We start from the raw sequence: 17949 nt of genomic DNA, 5'->3' as shown, positions 1-17949 counted from the left end.
TTTTTATATTAACTTCCCTCTCTTTCATGTGAGTACCTTGAAGCCAGAGATTTTTTCCTTCCTCAGTTAACGGATAGCATGTGCTCAAACCTTGTGAAAGAATTTATTGTATGACATAGACACTGACAAAATGTGAGATGGCAAAGCAGGGTGGCCTCAGTGCCCCAACCTTGGATGTCTGAAATGTTTTCCTGCCCTCCCCCCAAATAATTTTTCAGATATGAAGACAGATATTCCTTAACTGAGAGCTATTCTCTAGGAATAAGTAAGACACTTCATGAACTGATTTAACTCTTTAAGATATCGAGGAAACTAGAGGACAGAATCAGGAATTTGGTTTGAATGAGCCACACCTGACGAATCCTTACAGGTCCGCTTGAGGTAGATGAAAGAAAGCAGGTTTCTGCATTGCGGGCTTTGGAGCAATGCTTTGCAAATCTGAACATGTATACCAAGCATCAGGATCTTGTTAAAATGCAGCTTCTGATTCCATAGGTCTGGGGTGAGCCTGTGAATCTGCATGTCTAACCAGCTCCCAAGGGGTGCCCATGCCGCTCCTCTGGGGACCACGCTAAAGGTGCTTAAAGGTGGCAAGACCCCACACTATACTATTTTCCCACAGGCCAGAGTGGAGACACACGTTCCTGGACTTGTCCTGAGCCTTCTTCTTCTTTTTTTTTTTTTTAAATTTTATTTGTCAGAGAGAGAGAGAGCACAAGCAGGGGGAGCTGCAGGTAGAGGGAGAAGCAGACTCCCCACTGCTGAGCAAAGAGCCCGATTCAAGACTCGATCCCAGGACCCTGGGATCATGACCTGAGCCAAAGGCAAACGCTTAACTGACTGAGTCACCCAAGCGTCCCTGTCCTGAGCCTTCTTGAAAACAGAGCCTTTTAGGTTTTGATAATTAAAAAATATACAGATTTTTTAAAAAGTAGATACCTTAAAAAAATAGATTTAAAAATAGATAAAAATAGATGATTACTCCCATGTTATAGATAACGTGGCTGAAGTACACAGAGGTTAAATGACTTAGCCCGGATGACAGAGCCAGTAGGTGGCAAAATGTTGTAAATTTAGTTCTCTTCTTTCTGAGTCAAATGCTCTGTCTCCTTTATCACAATTGTTCTCCTGCTATTTGTGTGTCATTCCTTCATTCATTCCACAAGGGTTTATAAAGCACCTTTCTGGGGGGGCATGTGCCTTCTCCAGCTATTGCAGTTGTCTTGGCTATCTGTCCCCATTCCTGCCAATCCTCCAGTTGAAAAGCAACTACGTCCATCACACTTGTCATGTCCTGTGCTGTCCTCAATCCCCATTGTGAGTGGGGAAGATACAGACATTCAGAAAGAAAATTGGTATTCAGGCTCCTAGAGTAATATCGAAAATGACCCATTACCATACTGTCATTTGACTCAAAAAATAGCTTTATGAAAGGTAGTTTTTATCGAGAACTCTAGCCATCCTCTTCAAACTCAGATAGCATGAGTCATCCTCATTGTCTTAGTTCTTGACAGCTTTTGGTATTTCTCGACCTGCTTCAGAACATCATATGCTAGTTCTACCAACGGAGCTCCTTTGAGGGTGTGCCCCACCAATTTCAGAGGGAGGAGAACAATTAGAAACAATTAGGGATGCTCTGAAACTGACTGGCAGCTCTTTGTGCGGGTCTAATTCTAATGAAAGATGACTCCATTCGAAGCAGGTGGTGCAAGCACCTGCAGCCATTTGCAGCTATGCTATTTTAAGTTATGATTGGGAGTTGGAAAAAACCGCTCCGGAAATATCTGCATGTGAAGAACATATGATTTTAATGTTCCTGCGACCATCTCAGAACACCTGAATCCCCATCGAGGTACCTATAGCCGGTGCATTCCATTCCTCAAACCTTGGGAACACCCCCCCCCCACACACACACACAGAATTTGGAATGATTGCAGGGAAAGCTGACTGGTTCAGGTAGAGATGGGGTCCTAAGACGTCTATAGACCTCAACCTGACACCTTTGGTTCCCAGGAAGGATTTGGGCAGAACAACACTAGTGACGACCTTGAATAGTCTCACACTTCCGGTGTCCTAGGGTGACTCTGCTTAGGAATTCTTTAGTAAATTCCTCGGTAAGGCTACAATTCTTTTGTAACGTAAATAATCTGCTCCATCTCTATGTTCTAAGTTGGCAGTCTTTGGTTTTCTTCAGTGGGCAGACAGGGGCTATCTCTGTCATCAGACAAGCAGGGTGATAGTTGTTCATGCTCAGAAGATCATACTCAGGAAAAGTGTCAATAAAATGATAAACCCTACTGATTTAAATCATTTCTCCTTGAAAGAGCTCCAAGCACTTTATTATATCTTTTATCTCTCATAGCCCTGTGGAGAATATGGTAATGTTCTCTCCTCATTTTACAGCTGAGAAACTGGGAGTTACTATAACAGGAATGCATAGCTTCATAAAGAGCGATAAACTCCTTTGTAAATAAATTAAGCAGAATGTCCATTTGCAGCTGCCAGTTTCCACCACGGCCTTCCTGGGCTTCCTGGGCTCCCCAGCCCTGCTTCCCCATGTCCAGGTGCCTGGACTGGCTCATCTTCTAGCAGCTGAGCTCTGTTCTTGGTCAAACCTAAGCTTCTCCCTTTCTCCACCCTACTCACCTTTCCCTATTGACCCAACTGCACTCCTCCCTAGGTGTTCCCAGCTATTTGCGTGAATGCTGTACATTTAGAAGAAAGAATTTTGAAGTATTATTAAATATCCTGCTGGTTATTATAGATAAAGATATAATCACATAAACTATAATTCTTACAACACTTTTTTCCTGAATGAAGTTCTTCTATTTCCTTTCCTGATTTCATTCACTTGCCTAAAATCAAGTGTTTTTTTTATTTTTATTTTTTTAAAGATTTTATTTATTTATCTGATGGAGAGAGACACAGTAAGAGAGGGAACACAAGCAGGGGGAGAGGGAAAGGGAGAAGCAGGCTTCCCGTGGAGCAGGGACCCGATGTGGGGCTCAATCCCATGACCCTGGGATCATGACCTGAGCCGAAGGCAGACGCTTAACAACTGAGCCACCCAGGTGCTCCTAAAATCAAGTTTTTATAAATAATAGATGATTGTGCTGACTTTTGGATTTGTCAATAACAATAGGAGAAATGCTTCTCGGAGAAATGCTTCTCTGAGAACTTGAATATTACCAGTTCCTGATATATATATAATGTCCTTTGGTTTCTTGCTAAGTTTTAGATAATTTTTATACAGTATAGCATAGTGTTAAGCATGGAGATCGTAGACTTATATTTGGGTTCAGATTCTAGTTGCACAACTAACTAGGAAAATCTTGAGCAAATTAATTAACTTCTCCAAGGCACAGTGTCTTGATCTGCAAAATGGAATTAATAATACCCACCTCAGAAGATTATCGTGAGGTTTAAACAAAGATAATGCAGGCTAAGTACTACTTAGTGCGAAACCTGGCAAGCAGTAAGTGTTCAATAAACGGTTGTGGTTGTTGATGATGATGATGATGGTGCTGGTGACCCTAATTATAACCAGCTGTGGAGATGGGAAACTCTCCTGGAGGTGATAATTCTAAAAATATCCAAATAAAGCATGTGTTGAAATCTCTTTCAAAACATTCTCAGACAGAGTTCAGATGTGGCAAACAAGATTCACTGAGTACCGAGGGGGATTTTTGTGCATCCTGGAGCACCCTTTGTGGCTACAGGTCCCACGGCAGCTACCCTCTGCAGCAGGAATCTATTATCCCTGCACAGATCATGTGTAGAAATAAGATATTTTATTTAATTTATTTATTTTAAAGATTTTATTTATTTATTTGAGACAGAGAGAGTGAGATCACCAGCAGGGGGGAGGGGTGGAGGGAGGAGCAGATTCCCCGCTGAGCAGGGAGCCCAATGTGGGGCTCCATCTCAGGACCCTGGGATCATGACCTGAGCCGAAGACAGACGCTTAACCGACTGAGCCACCCAGGCGCCCACAATAAGATGTTTTAAATAAACTAAAACACTTGAACAATGACACAGGAAAATAGCTATTAAGTAGTGCCTGGCCACTTTGAATTCAACATTTAGAAACTTGTAGACGCAAATAATATTTTCAAAAGGTAAATCGTTTTGACTCCTGATATCGAAATCCGGTGGGCACATACTAACTTCAGGAAAGGCATTCCATGTCTGGCTAACTCTTGTCATTTTTAGTATTTTTATGCTTTTCTAGAAGGAGGTGAAAACAAAGGTCAAGAGGTACTTAGACGATTTGAGTCAATTAGCTTAACCTCTAAAGATTTAATGATTTTTAAGAACAAATGGTGGACTCCAGTCTGGTGGAGTTCATGGAATCTTGGGGCTAAATATATTACCTCATCCAAGATCGTCATTTTATAGGTGAAGAATGTGGGGCCAGAGAAGCTGAGTGAGGTACTCCACAGAGCCCACCCTGAGTTAATGTTAAGTTAGTGACGCGATAACGAGGAGAGGCACTTAATCCTTAGCCTAGTACTCTTCCACCAGCTCACTTCTCCCGGGTCCCTTATAAAGAATAGCAAAAAACATCTGCAGTCATAACATAAAGTCAATATTAATTTTGCTACATGTGCAGAAAGAACCTATTTCTTTTTCTTTAGGTGGTTTAAATTCCTTTCTAAAGCTTTTTTCATTTTATTTGTTTATTTAGAGATATAATAAAGGTATGTGTGAACCTTCATCTAAATGATAGCAAATTAATGGAGTCTAAGCTAATGAAGTTTCTTTCTAGTTCAAGCAACAACAGTGATACTCAGAAAATAGCTCTCGTGTCACATGGGACTTTGTGTGTGTCATTGGGAAGGTCAAATGAGTTAATACATGGAATGAGCTTAGAACAGTGGATTTGGCAATGACAGATAATAATGTTGCCGAGGCCCTTTAAGATGATTATGCATTTCTAAACAAGGATTAGTATATTACTCTGGGCTCAGCCACAAGCACGCTGGAGTAAATGAGGCTCTAGACCAAGGCTGCCGAATAGAAATATAATGTGAGCCACACATGTAAAGCTGTTTAAGTTGTCTTATCGCCACATTATAAAAATAAAGAGGTGAAATTAATTTCAATAATGTTTTATTTAACCCAATATGTACAAAAATTAGGATTTCAATATGTAATTTTAAAATGTATTAATGAGATACTTCACAATGTTTTTTTAAATACTATCTTTGGGCGCCTGGGTGGCTCAGTTGGTTAAGCGACTGCGTTTGGCTCAGATCATGATCCTGGAGTCCCGGGATCGAGTCCTGCATCGGGCTCCCTGCTCCGCAGGGAGTCTGCTTCTCCCTCTGACCCTCCCTCCCCCCCATGCTTTCTCTCATTCTCTCTCTCAAATAAATAAATAAAATCTTTAAAAAAAAATACTATCTTCAAAATCCAGTTTATACGTTACCTTTATAGCCCATCTCAATTCAGACTGGCCCAGTCTCAAGTCCTCCACAGCCACGTGTGGTTAGGGCTCTGTGTGGGACAGTGTTGCTCCAGTCCTATTTACTTGTGAGCCTAATTTCACAAAGGCAACTGCCTCCATCCTTTCTGAAGGTGCATGTGGTTTTTCTTGGCTCTTTCTTCCTTGTTATAAGACTAGTCGGCCGTGCCCAAGCCCATCACAGTTAAATAGAAATACATTATACATTTAAATTTGAGTTATGGTACATATATGCAAGAGCTAAGCTGAATATTTAGCTCTCTCTAAAAATAGTTCACTTCAAGAGTAATAGAATATTTTTCATGGATCGGTTTCTTTATATTTCCAGTTCAGTAAATGTGTCAAATTGTATTGTCATCGTCGAGGAAGGTTTATTTATTTCTTCACTTTGATAAGGTAAAGCTTTGCTGCTTTCTGTGAGAAATATTTAGGCTTATCTTTTAAAAACATGATCTATTGATTTATGATTCATGATTATGATTCAATTAAACATTAATTGTTCCCAGTGAGCATGATCATGTTGCTGCAAGAATGACTTTGATTATGGAAAGTTTGTTAGCTGAACAGAACATATGTCTTGCAAATATTCCTTAAACTCCTTATCAAGGCCATTATCGAAGGCATTATAGTAGAAAGAAGCTTCATATTGCTTTACGCAGTTGAAAATAACCATAAGTATGCTACACCAAAAGCTACATAAATAATTGCTAATCAGATGGAAGTTTCTGTGTTACTTCTAAAAATATAAGGTAAGGTCATAAGGTTAACATTCCTGAGGAATAGTCTCATCACTGATTTTGAATTCTTAAAATGTTAGTCTTTATCAATTTTGAAATGCTAGTTCTTCATTTAGTGCTAGGTTATACGATGCATGAGTACACACATTTCTCTCTTGTAAATTTTACAATGAAGCTATGGGAACTTTGAGTTGAATTCATGCTTTGTGGCTCAATTTATAAAAGAGCCAATATTCCCAGACCTTAATTTTCCTATCTGCAAAAGGGGTAGACTAAAAAAAGCTAAAAATGAATGAACACATTTAGCCGAACACTTTACAAGTCTCAACCCATCTAATCCTCTTTACTCCCACTGCGCATGATATCATATCTCCATTTTACACAGGAGGAGGTGGAATCTGCCCAAGACCACAAAGCCAGGGGTGGAGCCATCATTCAAGCCCAGGCTGGAGCTCTCCAGGGGAATTTCCTTGATACTTGAAATTACAAGTTGAGAAAAAGAGGCTTAATAGAATTACTTAGAAGAATTCTTTAAAGATACATTAAAAAAAAAATTCTTTCTGTTTAGAAGTCGTTATATAGGCTCACTAGGATATTAGACAATTCTGTGCTATTCCACAAAACCAAGCCCATCCTTGACTTTAAGAAGTAAAACCAGGACTGTGGAGTCCTTCCCAGTGAAGTGATGAGGTTGGTCTCTGGAAAACAAGCGGTTAGGACCTGAGTTAAATGAGGGTTTGACTTAATTGTCTCTGACGCTCCTTACATCTCTGGTCTCCTATGACTCTTGATGCATGCCTAGGGTTGAAGGGCAGAGTTGCTGTGTGCTTATTCGGGGTCTGTAAAGCCGAAGCCAGGCCATGGCAGTTCATTAGTGAGAAGACTATGTGGTGATGGCTGTCGAGATAAAGTAGTCAAACAAAGTCTTAGAAATAAACCTCTGACCCAGAGCAGAAGTCTCAGTGCAATCATGGATCTTTGCGGAATGGACTAGCTCATAGTGAATGTTTCCCATCTTCATCTTGTCCTTTCTGGAATTTAATTGCCTTCAGAATCAGTAAAATTCAACCATGGCTAGAGACCTTTGATGATGTGGAGTGGGGAAAGTTCCAAACATTGGAGAAGTGAAGGAGAAGGTAGAGGGCAGAAAGGGGGAGGGAATGGGAGGGAGAGAATGAATATAATGGCAGGAAAAAAAAACCTCAGCTATCAAGGCTAGAATGCAGGCTTTGTTAGGGTAGTCTGCTACGCCACTGAGATAACCAGGGCTGCAATAGCTCAGATCCACCCCCGTTCCCCGCCCCGTCTGCCCTTGGGGTCAAGCTGGCTTTCAGTGTCGCAAAGAGGACCCCAGAGAAAAGTCTAAAATGTTTATTTCAGTGGAAGGGTTAAGCTTCTTGGGGGAGGCAAAGTCACTGAATGAAGAGATTACCTCCAAGAGTGACCTGGACAAGGAAGTCACAAGGCGAGTGGCTTCTCCGTGGTTAATGTGCTAAATGCACCATTTCTGAGCCCTCTGTTTACAAGTGGTGGTGACATTTTTATCAGTGAGCCTGTGATCAGTCTTCTCAGAGTGCTTTGACTCTGCTAAATGTCCGGAGGGTGATATTTAAGAAGGAAAGCAACATTTGCTGTTTTCCAAATTTCAACTCTTTCACAATGCAGTGTGTTCCTTATATCAAATGTCCGTCGTGTGACCAGGCAAATGGAATTATGTCATGCTGAAAGTAAAAAAGGCTCCGGTCATCTATTCAATCAGGGGAGATACAGATAAGAAAGAAAATGTTTCATTTGGTTCCTCATGCTCAGCTCCTCCGTATTGTTCAATTGTTACCTGCCACTCACCCAAGACACACAGTGTATTGACTGAGATAAGACAGCCTGCATTCTGTGTCCCTGCCGTCAGTACAGGTATTGAAAGAAATCACATCGATCTAAATTTGACCCCAAGTGGAAGGAAGGAGGGTCACCTGAACAGGGACTGTGAATGATGTCACTGTGCAAATGATAGCTTTTTCCTTCCTTCCTGTCCTGCTAGAGCTAACGCCTCACCTCCAAACACCCTCTCCTCTGGGTGTCTATCACAGTAACCCCACATCTGTTTGTGCATCTAACACTGGGTAACTGAAGCAATATTTCCACAAGAGAAGTAAGGTTCCTGAACACTTGCTCACAGTCCCTGGCATATATCAGGAGACATTCTCAAATATTTCTTGCTGTAAATGAGTATAAATAAATGATTTCTTTTTTTTTAAAGATTTTATTTATTTATTTGACAGAGAGATAGACAGAAGAGCACAAGCAGAGGGAGTGGCAGAGGGAGAGGGAGAAGCAGGCTCTGCACTGAGCAGGGAACCCGATGCGGGACTCGATCCCAGGACCCTGAGATCATGACCTGAGCCGAAGGCAGACGCTTAAGCATCTGAGCCACCCAGGCGCCCTAAATAAATGATTTCTGTTTGAAAATTCAATTTTTTTTTGTTTTGTTTTTTGACAATTTGTGGATTTTTTTTTTTCCATAGTGGCTTCCCAAATGGGGCGGGGAAAGTTTGGAAACAAATCCAATACTCGTTAAAATCACAGACAATAATTTGGATGGATAACAATTTTCAAGATCCAAAAAAAAACCAGAGATAGGGTGGAGATCTGAGCCAAGTTTAAAAGGAAGAAATTGAATTCTCAACCACGCACCTTCAAGATGGAAGAGAAATGGTTTACCAGCAGCATATGCAAATATAGCTAAATTTTCCTCAGCTATGTTGTATGAGTGCCAGCAAGGCTAATGCAATTCTAGGCGCATTGTCTATGCTTCCACAGAAGCATACAAAGAGGAAAAAAAAAAGGGAGGCAATAATTTCACTCTATTTTGAGGTGACACCTTGTGGGCAACCAGTTGATGAAGAGCTGCAGGAGAGCGTCCCAGTGGTAATTTTAGAAATCTTGGCAAATCTAAAAAGAGGAATCTGGTTAGCCTCAGTGGTGGCAGGGAGAGGGTTGAGGGTGTCACGGAACCAACGTGAGTTTGCTCCTTGGTGAGTCGCAGGTAGACACTGCACCCAGGTAAGTTGTCACACAAAGGAAACTTGACCTGCAACAGATAAGGAGATCACAGGGAATAACTTCCAAAGTCGTGACTCCCCAAGCAAGGGTGGATATGTTCCTTTTAGTTAGGGTTGGGGTGACTATTTAAAAAGCGGATCCTTGTCACCCTGTGTAGAGATGGGCATTGGGTTGCACATGTGCCTTAAGGAAACATGCCTATCCGTATTTTGTATGTTATGTAAATGAGGCTTGTGCTCCTCCTTGGGATAATGAAGTAAAGGCGGTTGTCGGTAGTTCTGGAGGCCACTCCATGGTCCTTCTGAGCAGACGCCAGTAGGGGGTTTAGCTCAAGCTGGTCTGGGTGGGCTGTGTGGGCTGGAGGTCTTGTCAGGGCACCTGCTATCCCCGGAGGGGTGGTTTCCACTTTCATGTGCCTGAGGTAAGAGGTAAGCTGGAAAGAAGAGCTTAAGGAAAAATAGGGGGCAAAAGTCAGTGCATACAAGCAGGTGGGCGGTGAAAGGTCAGGTCTTGGGGTCTAGCTGCTGACGAGGGCACTAGATAAACACTTAAAGGCTGGTTATGTGGACCAGGTGGATTACACGGACACTGATGGCTCCAGCAGACAGAATCAGAAACGGTATGTAGAAGTTGCAAAAAGACAGGTTTGAGTTCAGGGTAAGGAAGAACTTTCCAGTAGAGTTGCCCCTCTAGGGGCATGGAGGAGTGAGGTTCTCAAGTCGGATATATATTCAAGAAGAGGCTGCATGGCCCCCTACTGAATAGTTCCTATTGGGTCAGCCTCGACGTGTCACTAAGGTGTCTTGTCACGCTGTGGCTGTGATTCCCTGGCCATGTGGTAAAATAGAGCCAACTGGCCTGAAAGAAGACAAGTGCAGCGTAAGGTCTCCGAAGTGGGACACCCGTCAGTATCTTCCACTCTCCCCGGGGCCTGAGGACGAAGCAGGCAGCTGTCTGAGGTGCCAGAGGGAGCTGGCCTGAACAGCCAGTTGTGTTCCTCTGGTGTTCTTCAGGCTTGTTTTAATGCCTTCTGGGCTTTCTTTTTTTTTACGATTTTAATTATTTATTTGAGAGTGAGCGAGCACAGAGGGAGAGTGAGAGGGAGAAGCAGACTCCCTGCTGAGCCGAGAGCCTGACTCAGGGCTCGATCCCAGGACCCTGAGATCAGAACCTGAGCCGAAGGCACACACTTAACCGACTGAGCCACCCAGGCGCCCTGGGCTTTCAGCTTTTTTGTTCCTGATATAAATCTATTGCTCTACCCCACCCCTGTCTACACACACACACATCAAGCACTTCCCTAAAGCAGAAGGAAACGCATAGGAAATGTGTAAAATAGCTGAGCTAGACTCCGAGCTGGGGCTTCCTCTGCCCTGTCCCAGGAGTAAATGAATCCATTTCACTTTCTTTTCTTTTATTTTTTTAAGATTTATTTATTTATTTGACAGAGAGTGGGAATGGGAGGGAGGGGCAGAGGGAGAAGGAGAGAGAATCTTAAGCAGACTCCGTGCTGAGCGCAGAGTCTGTCTGCTGCGGGGCTTGATCTCACGACCCTGAGATCACGACCTGAGCCAAAATCGAGAGTCGACCGCTTAAGCGACTGAGCCAGCCAGGCGCCCCCACCTTTCACTTTCAAAGGTTAGGCTGGGTACCTAAAGTCGGACCATTTGACTGGATTGATTTTTCTAGTAGAAATCGACTGTTTTGAGACAACTGTATGCATTTGCTTCTTGGTTTCTTTAAATGTTCTATGGTACGTACACATCCTGAATGGAGATAAGAATCTCAGGCACAAAGTTATTTTTGCAGTGAGGTGGAAGGAACATTAGGTATTTCAGCTAAACAACTCTGCAGCCCTGCGTAACGCCCAGAAGTGGTGTGATCTATTTGTGTTGCCTTTCCTAGGCTACTTGCTTTTTCCCCTTAGGTTTTTTTCCCTCCTATAAAACGGAGATCATAATAGCACCACTCCTTAGGGTTGTGAAAACGAAGTAAGTTAATACATGTAAAGAGCTTCCATCGGTACCAGGTGCATACAAAACAAGTATTAGTGTTATTATATACTGTTTCAGGAGTCCTTTCGACCTCCTCCAGTATTAGTAATTTGCCAGAAGGACTCACACGTCCCAGAAAAGCTGTTATACTCAGTTATGGTTTGTTACAGCAAAAGAATACAGATTAAAATCAGCAAAGGAGAAAGGTGCATTGCGTGGAGGGCAGCTGCAGTTGTCCTGACGGAGCTGAATGCCCTCGGCAGTGTGTGACAACACGCACCGGTGTGGCCGACCAGGGAAACTGCCCCCCCGCCTTGGGGTCCGGGATTTCTGTTGGTAAGGAGGAGTCAGTCACACAGCATGCAGTCTTCAGCTCCTCCTTCCCCACCTGCCCCCACGAGAGGTCAAACTGTCATAGTGGGACCCCACACCCGGACATACAAAAAAGGCGTTCACAATGAATCATGTTGCTGGTATAAACTATATGGCAGGGCCCAAAGTCTCAGGCACACAAAGACATTTTTTCAGGCGGGATACTCCAAGGGTTTGGAAGAGCCAGTCAAGGGACATTTGGAATGTGGAAGGTTTGGGCAACTCAGACTCCCGAGGTAACATTTTACTGCACATTATATATAAATTTTGCTTATTTGAACAATCAAATTCAACCATTTTCCTAAGGCTTGAAATACTTTTTTTTAGTATGTGAATATTTATTGTTTATCACATGTATATCTCTTGTAACCTTCTCTCTATGAGCTGGAAAATAATTTCAGTTTCAAGCCACGTTGTAAACCCAAAAAAGAAACTGTTATTGTCCAATCGAGAGGACATATCAGAAACTAAAGATCACTACTATCATTGCAATAACAGTGATAATAGAATGCTCCACAAATTTTAACTAAAATTACATGCCAAATGCTTTATGAATATTATTAGTTTTAGGCCTTATCAACAACCGTGGGAGGGAGGTAATGGTTCTCTTTTACAGGTGAGAGAGTAAAGGTCCAGAGTTTTAAGAACTCCCTCGAGGTCCATCAGCCAGTAAAGGGCAGAGTTTGCATTTACTGATCTGATTCCAAACCTCATGGTCTTAACATCATGCATGATAGTTTCCTATGACGATGAGAAACAAAGCCTCTAAAAAGTATTTTGAAACATTAAAAAAAATCCAACAAGATTTATTTGATTTGATCTCACGATCCACAGAATGTTTAGACACCGGGGCAGAGTTGTGGCTAGAACATGTGTTGCTTTTACCAACATTAGAGATCTCGGCAAAGAAGTTTCTAAGACGCTTCTCCCCACAAATATGTGATGTAGAAGGCAAAAAAGCAAGGAAAAGAGAGATACCAAAAGGAGGAAAATTATATAGTTATTCTGAGTGTTTTGATTAATAAGGGGAACATAAAATCTGAATGTTCTCCAAGATTCCAAAATTGTTGCCACCATGAATTGTCTGTAATTGTATCTTTCTCCTTCCCCTATTATTAGATCTCAGTCTGTGGTAGAAGCTGGGACCCTGAAACATGAGGAGAAGGGAGAGAATGAGAACACTCAGCCACTCCTGGCTCTGGACTGAACCCCGAGTCACCCCATGCTCTCGCAGATCGCCAGCCTTCAGTGGTATCAGCCACCCAGGAAGCACATGAGCAACTGACCCACACAGACACGTGCGTTCCGCTTGACGTAAGGCCCTCCACTTCTGCCATCTAGTAATAACTGTCACCAGCCATTGGTCTGAGCAGCCAAAGTTTGAACAAGGACTTGAGAGATGCTTTTTGTTTTTTTTTTTCAGTGAGGGGACTGGAGGTGAAGCAAGGCAGTCATGTAAACATGATTCTTCCTCCCCCATATTTATGGTATTAAATGAATTGAAAAAAAGAAAAACTAAATTTGATGCACACACTGCATTAGTACCAGGAGTTTTCTGAGGTACCGCAGAGACCCTCCCCAGGTTTTGTGACTTAAGATTAAGTGCATTTCCAAGTAGATACATGAGAATGAAACTGTGCAGACCCAATTGTCAAGCTCAATGCAGTGCAGAGCCCCGAGACAGTAGTATCTCCAGGAATTTCCATTCTTACTGAATTATTTTCTTTGACCTCATCACCAGCATTGAATTGTTCAGCCCAAGGGCATGTTCTTATAGGTCTGGCTCTTTGCAGAGTTTGCTTATTTTGAGATCCTGCAAGAATGATTTTGACGTCATATCTTTTGTCAGGCTACCAGCTGATTACCATGATCGGACTTTAAACGAAGACACACACAACTTGAAATACGATTATTTCATCTTAATAATGTGACTTCCCACAGGCAACATGAGATTGCGGAGGGGGGGCGGGGCCTCATTGAAAACACTTGTCAGTGATTAATGGCTCCATTCAAATTGCCTCACTTGGGTCACTACAGGCAAGAAAAGTGCTACAAAAGCATTTAACTCCCCCACCCTCCCGCAACCAGCTAAAGGTGTGGAGAAGGGAGCTGGCTGTTGCTGAGAGGGTAGGTACCAATCATGGAGGAAGACCCTTAACTATGGCTAAATATGCAAGTACTGACAATAAGAGAAGATTAGGAATGTGGGATAAAATGCCAAAGATCATTTTATTTCTTTGTCTATTCTCCTTAGAAATGGAGTCCCCAACTATCCATTCAAAGGAAATTAAATAAACAGATAACATAGGATAAGATATCCTTACTTGTGCCACGTTTCCAAAAACGAGTTGTGTGTCTTAAGGCATCTCCTATCCTCCCAGCCATCCACATGACATGGGCATTTATCAGTAGGACCAGTTGGTGCTCAATGTCAAATAAAAAATATTTTAGTTGATAATGGGCAGAAAAATATGATTGTATGTTTTCAGGATTTGGGAGGGTTAGCTAAAAAATTCAGAGAAAAAAGGTGATTCGACTGGCCATAATCACCCTCAGTAGATATTATTACTAATCTTAACCATTTATTACATCTCTTTCTCAATGAATCTAGTGTTTTAATTTTTTTTTCTACTGGCAGAGGAGAATAAGAGAAGTAATTTTTGTATTCCACCCTTGAAATAAAATTGAAATAGAATTAAAAATATTTCTCAACCGATTGTATCATGGTATAAATAAAACCCATTTTGTGTAGACATTTCAAATAACAAAATAGTAACATTGAGATAATTCTACCCATGCAGTCACTGAAACACTTTTCTTATATTCCATGACATAGGGAAGAGAGATAAAGAATTAAAGTGAATTAGAAAATCCATTTTATGACTTGGGTTTATAAAATAGTTGTGGGATCCAAGTATTTAAAATGCTATTGGAGTTGATTATTGCCAACACTTTGCAACAGTAATAATTCTGGCTTTTCAATTGGCAATATTTAGAATCCTACTGTAGTGACCTGATTTTAAATACCATATTATAATTATTAAGTTAAGAGCTAGTTTTTACTCTATGCCATGATTTCATTAAATGAATGTAAGATGATGGTTTAACATTGACAACTTATACTTTAAATTTCTTTATGTGTATGCAATATACATCCAAGAACCAAATTCAGTAAGTGACATGAATGTTATTACATGAGCATTGGATTGTATTGTCCTTTGTCAGTCATTTCTTCTGTTCAATAAATACTGAAGGACACAGCACCTTTTGATTTTTCAAGAGCTTGCTTTTTCTTCGGGACTTTGGTAATTAATTTGGAGACTTTCCTCACATGCTTCTTCATCTATATTAGTGGGATTGTTTTTGGCAAAACAGAAGGGAACAGGACAAATATTTTGCAAACCCTTCTAACTGGAAGCTAATGTCAAGCAAAAAGGGTACCTTTCGATGGTAAAGAACTCTTTTTAAAAGAGATAAAGAAAGCATCCTCCTTTGTCCTTAGATGGAAAGGAAGCACGAGTGTTTTTTTCTACCCCTGAATGAAATCTGGTAACCTCTGTGTCATTTCTTCAGCATTTTTGTTCATATTGGCTTAAAATTCAGGTGCATGAATAGCCTTACATTCATATAGCTAACATTTCTAGTTTGATTGGAAACATGCAATATTTAATACATTAATGCCCTTCTAAATTAATAATTTGATTGTCTTTGGAATAAGTAGGCAAGACCATTTTTTCAACTGTTATTTCTATGCTGTGGATATTATTAAAGCTAAACTATGGATAACAACTGCTACTTCTAAGCTATATTTAAATGGCAGAAGTTTCTCAAGCCAGGGAAATGGAAGAGTCTTCCAAACTCTTTCAGAGAAGAAGGCAATCCTAAACCCAGCACTAAGATCCTGGCATTCTCGGTCTTCTGCTCTGCCATCTTTCATATTTTTACAAAGCTGTGATGGGGATCCACGTAAGGACCTCCTCGCTCACAGGGATCTACAATAGGCAAAGAGACTCTGGATTCCAGCCCTGTCTCAGATGCCAAAGAGGCCAAGGAGCCAGATGTCCTAGCAGCTACCTATCTACCTGACCCTGAGAGAAAATTTTTACTTTGAGAAATGTTACTTTTTTTTTTTCACGTTCTAATTCTTGGCATTAAAAGAAATTATAGGTGGCACTTTTATGACTCAAGATAAAATGACTCCATGTCCTGTTTCAGGATGAAAAGCTCCTCTTGGAAAGACAGCATCTCTACCATGTGCATGGCGAGGAGAGACATTAAGACAATGGCTTTCAATGAAGATAAGAAAGCAAACAGTCTCAGTGGGTGGGAAGCAATACGGTTCACAGACATCAGCATAATTACATCTTTCTCCTTTGGATCAGGAAAATAAAATTGCTTCTTTATGAGTGTCTTTTACTAAAAATAATTAAAAGAGGGAAGTCTGAGTTCACGGGCGAAGTCACCATTAAGCAGCTAGAAGTAAAGCATTTACACAGCTTACTATTAAACTCAAGAAAAAAGTAGTGGTACATGATGAAAAACATGGCCTAGCTACCCTAGAAAAATATAATTGCATAGAAAAATTACTGAAGTGATCCATTCACAGTCTCTACATATATTCTCATTGTACACTGATTCACGCCTCTTCTAAGTGGGAAAAATATCTTTGGCTGACAAGGCAGAAGCTCTCATCTCTTCACTGGAAATACGGCATCGGATGGGTGCTGTCGTGGGATGAAGACAGCAGGGGGCTTTCTACGTGAATTGCAGCAAGGCAAAATATTCCATTTAGTGTCTTCTAACCCTAGGAGGAGCCTTAGAATTTTGGGAGCTGCCCGTCAAGGGAATGAAGGGCCCTCAGACTCGGAACCTCTACCCCTACACCCAAGGAGACAGAGCCAGCAAGGCAGCCTCTCTCCAGTGTGTCCCAAGCCTGCATGACATGCTAAATCGCCGGAAGGCTCTGTCTCTGCTGGGGTGTCAGCTCTGGGTGCCACACATCCACAATGAAGATCAGCCGGAAAGACGCGGCGTCCTGCCACACTTCGTGCTCGAAAGAGTCGTCAAAGATGAGCACCTTGCCTTCTTCCCATGTCCTGGAACAGAAAAACATGGATTCAGATGCCTGAGAACCAATCCCTGGCTACGTGCAGAGATGGGCACTTTCACGGTAACCTTTGGGATCTGGCCAGAAAATTGGAACACGAAGCCGAGATGGATTCTTCCCTTGGTGATTAAGAAAGAATTTCGGGATTTTTACCATGAACACAGTTTTCAATGCTCAGCCCTAAGAGTGTGCAAAGGGCAGACTGACCTTATCACAGGCCCTGCAATTATTCTTGGCCCAAGCCTAGGTGAGGCTTGTTGAGGCAGGCAAGCAGGCAAAGGCGTGCCCCGGCGGCTCATGCCCACGGTGACGTCCTGGTCAGTGCCTGCATGCTATCCTCCCTGGCCTTTCAGAGACTGGTCTAGACCTGTGGGTAGCACACTTGGGCTCAGGCCTCCCAGTGCCCTGGGGGCTACTTGGCACGGGGCCATCGCATCTCCAAGTGATTTTTCTCAACCCCTTCCATTTGTTGAAGTTCCATTTTATGGAAGAAAGTTCCATTTAATGGAAGGGCAGATTGGGAATGAATTTTGTTTATATTTTTAATGTCATCTGCAGTGCAAGTGGGTTATCCTTGGAATATTTTAAGTCAATGCTGCGAAACATCCTTTAGGGTCTCCAGCATTACTTCGTAAAATATGTGTATAGGAGCTAAGACCTAAACAAGTGCTTGTCTAAATAAAGCAATCAAGAGAGAAATGCGCAGGGGCAATTACACAATGCCTTTCAAATTCAAAGAAAGTTTATTGCTCATGCTAATGTTCTCCTCTTGTTAAAATAGGCATTAATTGCCAATATATTGCATGCTGAGTTCTGTTTTTTAAGATGGAATTTTTACTAGGAAATTTTCTTTAGATATTAAAATTCCACTCAGGCATTTGAACTTTTATGTCACAGATCAGCAAATAATTAAAATTATAGGATAGAAAATGTTAGCTTGATTTCAAGTTACTACATTCTCATAAGGAAGTTTGCCTTAAGAAAAATTATTTGTGTCTTTTTATGCTCATTACTAGGTGATTAATCTATAGTAAATTAGGTAATATTTCCTACTGCAGGGTTTCTCAACCTTGGCACTAGTGACATTTGGGGCCAGATAATTTGCTGTTGGGGGTCGTCCTGTGCTCTGTGTATGCTTGGCAGTAATCTCTGGCCTAGAATCTCTAGCCACTAGAAGCCAGTAACACGCACTCTCCACCAGTCATGAGAACC

The 17949-nt window shown here is 41.7% G+C and overlaps 2 protein-coding genes across 13 annotated transcripts in view; one reads left to right on the top strand and one right to left on the bottom strand.

The window, feature by feature from the left end:
• Positions 1-12887, top strand: part of CLVS1 (clavesin 1) — a 174979-nt gene extending 162092 nt beyond the window's left edge. The window contains exon 6 of the mRNA XM_036082475.2: positions 12750-12887. Coding sequence (XP_035938368.1) covers positions 12750-12837 — 88 coding nt within the window. The 3' untranslated portion in view covers positions 12838-12887. The remainder of the gene's footprint in view (positions 1-12749) is intronic.
• The window catches only part of ASPH (aspartate beta-hydroxylase), a 213776-nt gene continuing 208247 nt past the window's right edge, over positions 12421-17949 (bottom strand). For all 12 annotated transcript variants that reach the window (XM_078072343.1, XM_036082466.2, XM_078072349.1 and 9 more), the window contains one exon: positions 12421-16726. In XM_078072343.1, the coding sequence (XP_077928469.1) occupies positions 16576-16726 (151 nt within the window). In that variant the 3' untranslated portion in view covers positions 12421-16575. The remainder of the gene's footprint in view (positions 16727-17949) is intronic.

Source organism: Halichoerus grypus, chromosome 5 (genome assembly GCF_964656455.1).
Source record: "Halichoerus grypus chromosome 5, mHalGry1.hap1.1, whole genome shotgun sequence".
NCBI lineage: Eukaryota > Metazoa > Chordata > Mammalia > Carnivora > Phocidae > Halichoerus > Halichoerus grypus.
The sequence above is the reverse complement of the archived record's forward strand: the minus strand, read 5'-3'. Positions and strand labels throughout refer to the sequence as shown.